Below are 8766 nucleotides of genomic sequence, written 5' to 3'. Positions count from 1 at the left end.
AATTTCTTATCACAATATCATTTTCAAATTATATAACTCCAATGACTTTTTAGAAAATTTAATGTCCCCATAATGTTACAATTTTTTTTTTTATTGCATGAATTTCAAACCGTCCCAATAAAAAAAAGAAGTCTTTAATGATGATAGTTACATATTACAACCCCAAATGTAATTGAGACCCCCACTCCCCACGCACACGTGGGGTTAGTAATTGGAGAATAAAAAATAAAAAATCTTAACCAATCGCACTCCACTAGGGATCCTTGGAGTCATCCCAGTGGGGTCTCGAAGAACATTTTTCTTACAACCCTTTCGTTATGTTTTCCACTGTAAGCTTTCCAAGCGTTTTTATACTTTTTTAAAAGTAACTGTTTACAGTAGCAGACAAACTAGAATCAATTAATCTTTCAGCTTTGTCTCTCAAGTCCCCCACCACTCTCAATTGACAATCCACCCATAAATTGATAGTTTTTTTTTTTTTTTTTTTTAATTGAATATCTTGCTCAGTTTATATGTATCTCGACTAATTCAAAAGTGTTGAAATTAACAATTAGACAAACTTTTATTGATCCTTGAAATGATTCAAAATCAAAATCAAAATCTTAAATTTTATTGTTAAAATTGTATCGCTTAATAAATAAGGATTTCATTTATTTTAAAAGAATAAATCTCATAAGCGAAGAACAAAATAGGAAGTACAACTCCAATTTTGGTTGGCTTTTTATAATTTTACATATTTGAATGTTGAATTTGTAAAGAAATTATGAAAAAAGAAAGGAATTTGTGAAAAAATTTAGTTTCTATTTTATTAGAAAGTTCTTTCATGTTTTTTTCTTTCACAATTTTATACTAATTGAAAATTCAATGCAACTTGAAAGAAACAACAAAAGAGGCGACAATCAATAAGGAAAAATAAATAATACAATGAAGTGAATGTGCTAATACACTACAAGAAAACACATTTTTGGCGACCATGTTTGGCTACCAAAACAAATTTAGTCCCCAAAAGTGTGGGAATTGGCTACCAAAATTAATTTTAGTCGGCAAAAGTCAACTTTTTAACTACTAATTTTTTTTTTTGTAGGGGGATGTTAATTATTGGCGACTAAAAAAAATTTAGTAACTAAAAATATTACAATTGGCGACTAAAAAAAAATTTAGTAGCTAAAAATATCACAATTTGCGACTAAAAGAAATTTAGTCGGCAAAAATGCCAGAAATTGGCGACTAAAAGGTATACATTTGGCTACTAAAACCTTTAGTCGACAAATGTAAAATAAAAAATTAATTTTTTTTAATTTTTCTCCTTTTCCTTATATTTGCCCTAGCCCGTTACAGATGTTCTCTCTCTCTCTCTCTCATGGTCTGAATCTCTCAATCCCTTCTCCTTCATGTTCTTCTCAATCCCAATCTGGTAATTCCGACGGACTTTGCAAATGGAGTCTCACGGCGCCGGTGAATAGATTCAGTGTGTGCGTGTGTGTGTGTGACAGAGAGAGAGAGAGCAAGAGAGTGCGTAAAAAGTGAAGCTTTTTGGTTCAAAGAACCTCCCTCTCTGTTTCTCTTTCTGAAATCGTAATCTGAGCATCAAATGCAAAAGAAGAAGAAGAAAAAGACAATCAGACCCATAATTACACCTCCTCCTCACGCGGTAAATCCATCATCACTCATATATTCATAAATATGTCGCGTTTTTTCTGATTTTGTTTTTAATGGAATCATTTGATCTTATTCAAGCTTAATTTGATTTTAAGGTAAGGTTTCTTTGTGTCTTGATTTGGGAGATGAACAAGGAACGCCCTCCTGAGCCTCTTGATTTCTTCATTTGGACTGTCGAGGTGCTCTTTTTAAATTTCTCTCTTTATATATTATATTTTATGCCGATCTATGATTCTGATTCATTCTTTTGCCTTATCTTGGTGACGTGTAATTGGGTTTTTCTTCTTTTTTTGGATGTCCACTGTTTGGTTGCTGAGAAAATGAAGGAAAAGGAAAGAAGTTTATGTCTTTTCTATCACTTGGACCTGAATACATGTCATTCCCTATATAAATATTTGGATTTTAATTTGGGTTTGGGAATCACTCAACAATAAGATTGGACTATTAGTCTTTTTGTTTCTGTTTGGATTTACCACAGCTTTCTCAGCAACTAAAGGAGAATTTGGGAATAAGAGATTGTTTGTAATGATATGCTTAGTGAAATTATCGTCAAGTACTTTCAGATGTTTTCCTTTGGCCAAGTTTTATTAAACTAAGGATTTGAAATTATGTTCTTGATTATTGACTTGGATTGTGTACGGTTCCTTGCAGTTATGTTAGATTTTTAGAGCAACAAATTTCAAGTGATAATCAGAATCTGCTATTGGGCTCACTTTGCTCATCCCAACTTATAAATAATTGATAAATTTAGGGCTGATTTAGTAGATGAGATATGGGTGTTTGAGTCTGGACTGTCCCCAGTTGGCTGGTTTGATCTGGTCTGTCTTTGGGTAGGAGAGTGTATCATTGATCTGGTTTTGCTACAGTGGGCTCCTGGTAAATCTGGGTGGTCTAGCTTAGGGTAGCAGTTTAGCTCTGCTTCTGCTCCTGGTAATCAATCAATCAAACTTAACTTAACTTAACTAAAAAGTAGTGAAAGTTTATTGAGTCACCTAAGTTGATTTTTATTTTTTGTTTTTTGATTTCTTCTTTTGATAAATCTAAGATGATACATTTAATCATATTAGTTCTATTATTTCATATTTGAAATGTTTGCTTCAAAGACCATGACAACTGGATCTCTGGGTTTAATTACAATACTTGTTTGTTCCCTGCAGAGTTCGAAGATGATCCTCACCTTTATGTGTTGAAGCCAACAAATGATTTCGTTTCTTTGGGATGCCCCAATTCTCCTTTATGTTTGGTAACAGAGAGATTTGAGGTCATTTTTCTTTGTGGAAAATATAGTTAGAAGCCTATGATGATAATTTAGTTTAAAAAAAGTATGATACTTGTTGGATAAGAACTTTGGCATGCCCTGAATATTTTTACTCGCCATCATTATTTTTAATCCACATACATAATTGAATTGTAGATGCGAAACCCATTGCTGAAGCACCTGAGATTGAAGAAACAGATATGAGTTCTCAGATTCATTCAAATGCTTCAGATGTCAAAGTTGGTAAGTAATTTAATAGGTGATATATGCTGAGATATGTATGACTACATTCACTTGCTTGTCATTTCTGTTGTGCTTTTAATTTTGCTTCAAGGCACTTAGATATATATGACTACATGACGAATCATTTGTTGAAAAATCACTTTTATGTATTATGTTGTTCAACTTGATCCTTTGTTCATGGATGGGCATTCCTTTGAGAGTCCAGGGTACTTTATGACTTTAAAAGAAGCAGAGCATGCCGCTGCAAAGGTTGCTTTGATGTCATTGTCGCTCGATGGTTTTCAAGAGGCAAGTTTATAGAGTCGTTCCAGTGCTATAAGAAATGCTACTACCCTAGTGATAGAATAGTTCTTTACAGTAAACTCATTTAAAAAAATTTAAAAAAAATATAGTATAGAGTAGTTCTTTACAGTAAACTCATTTAAAAAAAAATTCCTCTTCTTCTTCTTCTTCTTTTTTTTTTTTTTTTTGAGAAATGAGTTATAATTGATAGTGTAAATAGAGTCTTAATGTTGCATTAATCTTCTTGGAAAAATTATGTCTAACAGTTATTTTGGTCACTTTTATTACAGTTAGTTAATTGAAATAGTTCATTTATTTGCTTGCTTGGTTGATTAGCCTCACATGTTTATTTCCTACACAAGTTTGTTATATTTCTTCATATTGAATAGAGCTTGCAGGCTTAAAAATTGAGGTCTTGCTAACATATTGAACTTGGAGCATTTACATTGGATTAAGAATTTTAAATTTATTTTTTGATGCATTTGACTGATAGTGTAATAGGTATTTTTTGATGGCACAGAACATTTTCATTAATTTCTCTCCCGAGCAAGCGATGTAGTAGTAAGAATTTGATTCTCAGGTTTATTTTTCACAACATATGCATTTGCCTAATTTATGTATCACTATGGGTTATAAGTTCATATTTTTATTCACCCAAAAAAAAGTTCATATTTAGTTGGTACTGAACACGTGTATTTGTTTTCATTTAACTATGCCAGGAAATTGAAACTAATTTCACCAGCAAGGAGATTTGTTAGCATCAATTTAATTATCTTTCTATTTAAGTTGTTTAATTATCTATACTTATTTGCTAAATGCTTCCGTTGATTGGGAGGTTGATTATTATTTTGCAGTTGGTGTCTTTAGAAAGAAAGGTACCAAACTATATGAAGCAAGCTTGAAGGATGAGAAGCCTTTAGATCAACGGCTTCATTGTTAAATTAAGCAAGTGTTTTAGTAAATAAATTTAATTTTCCCATCATGTTTACACCTTCAAAATATTATGTAAATGACATTTGATGTAGAATTTTGTGTACAAAGGATATCTGTTTTGTATGATTATCTGTTTGTATGGAATTATTATTTTGAGTTGGATTATATTTGATTTGTATAGAATTTGATGTTAAAACACCAAATTTTTGTATGGTTGAAACGAAATAGAAATATGTATTATTTTGTTTATATACAGGGTACAGGTTGCATGAAATAAATACAGGTTGTGGATAAATAAATTATAATAAAAAAAACACTAAATAAAGTTTTTGGCAAGTAAATGTTTAGTAGCCAAAAAAGAAAAAGTGAATTTTTTAGTGACTAACCAATTGGTAGTTAAAAAGGAAATCAATGTTTTTAGCCACTAAATATTTGGTAGCTAAAAAGAACGCAAAGATTTTTGGCTACTAAATAGTTTAGTAGCCAAAAATAAATGAAGACTTTCGGCGACCAAATGGTTAGTAGCAAAAAATAAAATTTAATGAAAAATAATTTTTTGGCTACTAAATTCTTTAGTCCCTAAATGTAGTAATGTTGCCGACTAAAACTTATCTAAGACTAAAATTTGTAGTCGCTAAAAAAAAAATTAATTTTATTTGAACACTACTTTTGGCGACTAAAAATTTAGTCGCCAAATATCCCCTTTCCTGACTACTCAGAGTTTTGTAGCCAAATGTTCACTTTTGGCGACTAATATTTTAGTCGCCAAAAGATAACCTTTGCCGACTAACCAGACTTTAGTAGCCAAAACGTTCACTTTCAGCGACCAAAAATAGTTTAGTCGCCAATACTATCACCGACAGAGCATAGGCGACGACTTTGGCGACAAAAAAAAATTAGTCGCTAATTTGTTTCGGGGACCAAAAATGGAGCTTTTGGTGACCAATATTTTGGTCGCCAAAAGTGTCATTTCCTGTAGTGATACAAATCCTTTGCCTTTTCTTTCCTATTTTGAATTGTGTGGAAAATAAAGGGGTTATGAAAAAAATTTGTGAACCCTATTGATATGTGAGAGATCGATATGGTATTAAAGAGAACAGAGTATATTTTGTTCAACCCACATTGCAAACTATATAATAATTAAAATATATTTGTACTTGTCTGAGCAGTTTGTGGAGGATAATATGACGACACGTAAAATGAAGAAGCTTTCCAATTGTTTTGCATGCTTCTTCTATCTTCAAGCCTGACCTTGTTAGTCACAAAACTTAGCTGCCAAGCTAATAATTTAAGGCTTACCAATGAACAATTGGGTGCCCTAAAAGAAACTTAATAATTATTATGCTTTACGGTTTGTTAATTAATTAATTGCAAGACAGTTAAACAGCTCTTGATATTATAAGGATTATATGATCATTCTCGTTTGAAAAAATGCTATGTATTTTAATTTTTTATTTTGAAAGTGAGGTGTATGGTTTAAATTGAAAGTTGAAGAGATGTGAGTTATATTTAAAATGATTATAATATTTTTGAATAATTTTTCTAAATATGTAATGTTGTTATTCTTGTTTTGGTAATTACTCTTATGCTTCCATATGATAGTTGGAATCATATATGATTATGTGGTATTTTGGGAAGTTGATAAAAAATTAATTTTTTGATTTTTTTGTGACTTTTTTGGTTTTTTTGTGAAAAAAAAGAGTAGAGAAGTGATATAACTCAAAAGAGTCAAAAAGTCAAAAAATTGACTTTTTAACAGCTTGCTAAAACCCCCCAATGTATTGAAAATTTCATATATCGAGGTTTTTGTTATATAATATGATTGGGAGTACATTGGATAGAGAGACCGAAAAAAATTAAGAACAAATGATTCATTGCCAAGTCTTAATTCAGTAAGAAAATGTTTCAAAAAATATTTGGTAGCGTTTGATTGAGTTTTAAAATTGTGATTTGAGAATAGAGTTGTATATTTAAGTTTGTGAGTTTTGAATTTTTGATGTGACATATGAAATGATAAAAGTTGTTTGGTTATGAGTTTAAAAAGAGTTTTTAAAACTTAATTAAAAAATATATAACTCATAACCAAACACACAACTCAAAACTCTATTGAAAATTCGTAACCAAACTCTTTTTTAAATTCAATTCAAAAAAATAATTTGTCATTTTGGTCTAAAAAAATAATTTCTATATTTAAAAAATATCAAAAGCAAATATAATTTTTTTTTCTTCAAATAACAGGTGGCGATTGGCAATTACAAAAAAAAAAAAAAAAAAAAAAGAGTACTATTCCGATCAATTGGCCGGACATTTGGGGGATGTCCAGGGACACGACCCAAAGCACAAATTCAAAAATCAAAAACTCACACTACGAAACACTGTCAAACATGCATTGGAATGTGTTTTCAAATATGGCGTTGAAATTAATTTTTGAAAACTCGTTTGACAACATTATTTTATAGGTTATAAGCCAAAAAGTAACTAAAAAAATTAAAAAGCAAAAAACTTATACAAAAAAGTCAAAAGTTTTCTTTTCTTTTTATTTTTTGCACATTTTTTTGTAAAAAATCAAAAGTCATCACAAACATACTAATTTTATTTTATTTTTTTACATCATATTTTAATTAAAAAATCAAAAAACAACTAAAAAAAACTTGTTTCCAAACGAACCAAATATAACATTGAACTGTAGGGATGAAATTATAATTTGAAAGTTATACCAAACACAACTTTGTTTCTCAATTCAATGGTGGACTCATCTAATCTGGACAATACCTTTCAATGCGGCATCCAAATCCTTCTAGTTTTATCTTTTGTCGATGAATTATTATGTGAATGATTACTATACAAATTAATTAATTTACTTGTAAATTAAATACTCTGATTATGTATACTTATCATTGTCCTTAAAAAGTTGTTTTATGTAAGTAAACTACCAGCACAGGTAATCCTCGCCTAAAGTGGAAGTACAATTTATAAAGAAGAATAAAGTTAAACAGGCCAAACACAAGACTATACAGAATATATCCTTCATCAAAGCTTTCCACCACAATAAAAAAGTAGGGTATAAAAAGACAAAAAAATAAAAAGAAACAAGCATAAATCATTTACACAAGCACCCAACAAAGAAAATTCGTATATAAAAAATAATATTAGTAATAAGAACAAAAGAAAAAATTATTTTACAAACATCATACAAGACTGATATTACATTTCTTCTTGCAAAAGTAAATTTAGGAATATAAAAACTAGTTATAGATTACACACAAAATATATATGAACAAATAAGATTTTTTTAAAATGGATTCCATCACCAAATATTATAAAAACTTTGTTCATTAATAAACTTTTTGCATTTTACGTTTTGTGATCAATTTATCTGTTCATAGCAGAACTGAAAGTTTTTAGGTGATTACTGAACCATGACTAGTTGTTGAGCTCCTATCCTCATTTCTTCCTTCCTCCTTCTTATGAACTCATCAAATTTCTTGTTTAATTCTTCTATACTCAACCCATGTTCTTCTTCATCTCCATCTCCATCTGCATCTTCATCTTCATCTTCTTTATTGATTAGAAAGTCAATAGTGTCCATCTCTTTCTCATCATTTTCTTCATCTTCTGTAGTTAAAACCCTAATTGGCCCTTCTTTCTCTTTATCTTCTACAATCAAGTTTGAGTTCTCACTTTCTTCTTCCATGGAGTATTCTTCTTCTTCAACAACAACAACATTCTCTAAGGGCAGCCCAGTAGTTCCCAAGGAAACTTCTTTCTCAAGCAAGGACTGTCTAAACTCCGGCGCTGATTGAAAACCATATCCATGTCCGTTTCCAATCTTCTTGGATAAATGACCGTTAGGATCATTAGAAGTAGGCGAAAAGCGGATGAAGCCAGAAGTTTTAGCAAGGAAGACTAGGATTCCATTGCAAATGAGAAAAATGCAATTCTTGTCCATGATGTAGCTGAGGAGATGGGAAGAGAATGTGGAGAAGTGGGACTTGAAAGAATGGAGGAAGAAAGAGTGGCATGACGAATATGAGAAAAATATGGAAAACAAAGAAACTGAGAGTAGCAACTGTGCAACTTTTTTGACAAATTGAGGGGTAATGAATTGAGTAAGACTTTGCAGGTTTTGGTACTCGGTTTGAGCCATGCTCTCTGTCTCTCTGTCTCTGTCTCTGTCTCTTATTTAGAGGAAGGTATATAGGGAAGAAGTTATGAACATTGAATAGGGTAGCAGTTATGAAGTTTGAAGGATGGTGCCTGCTCATATATATATACATATAGGAGTTTGGAATGAGAGACTTAGATGGGAAGTACAGGAGTTTGACAATAATACCCTTGGTTAGGTTAAAATGTTGAGGCACATAACTCTCATTTTTTAGTATGCAATTCTC

At 30.9% G+C, this 8766-nt stretch overlaps 1 protein-coding gene across 1 annotated transcript; it reads right to left on the bottom strand.

Annotated features, from left to right (window-relative positions):
• Positions 1 to 7784: 7784 nt before the first annotated feature.
• On the bottom strand, positions 7785 to 8324 carry LOC114312432 (uncharacterized). The gene has a single exon (XM_028258656.2). It carries the CDS (start codon positions 8322 to 8324, stop codon positions 7785 to 7787), a length of 540 nt encoding a protein of 179 aa, XP_028114457.2.
• Between the last annotated feature and the right edge of the window lie 442 nt (positions 8325 to 8766).

Source organism: Camellia sinensis, chromosome 7, assembly GCF_055761805.1.
Source record: "Camellia sinensis isolate YWXY chromosome 7, ASM5576180v1, whole genome shotgun sequence".
In the NCBI taxonomy this organism is placed as follows: Eukaryota; Viridiplantae; Streptophyta; class Magnoliopsida; order Ericales; family Theaceae; genus Camellia; species Camellia sinensis.
The sequence above is the reverse complement of the archived record's forward strand: the minus strand, read 5'-3'. Positions and strand labels throughout refer to the sequence as shown.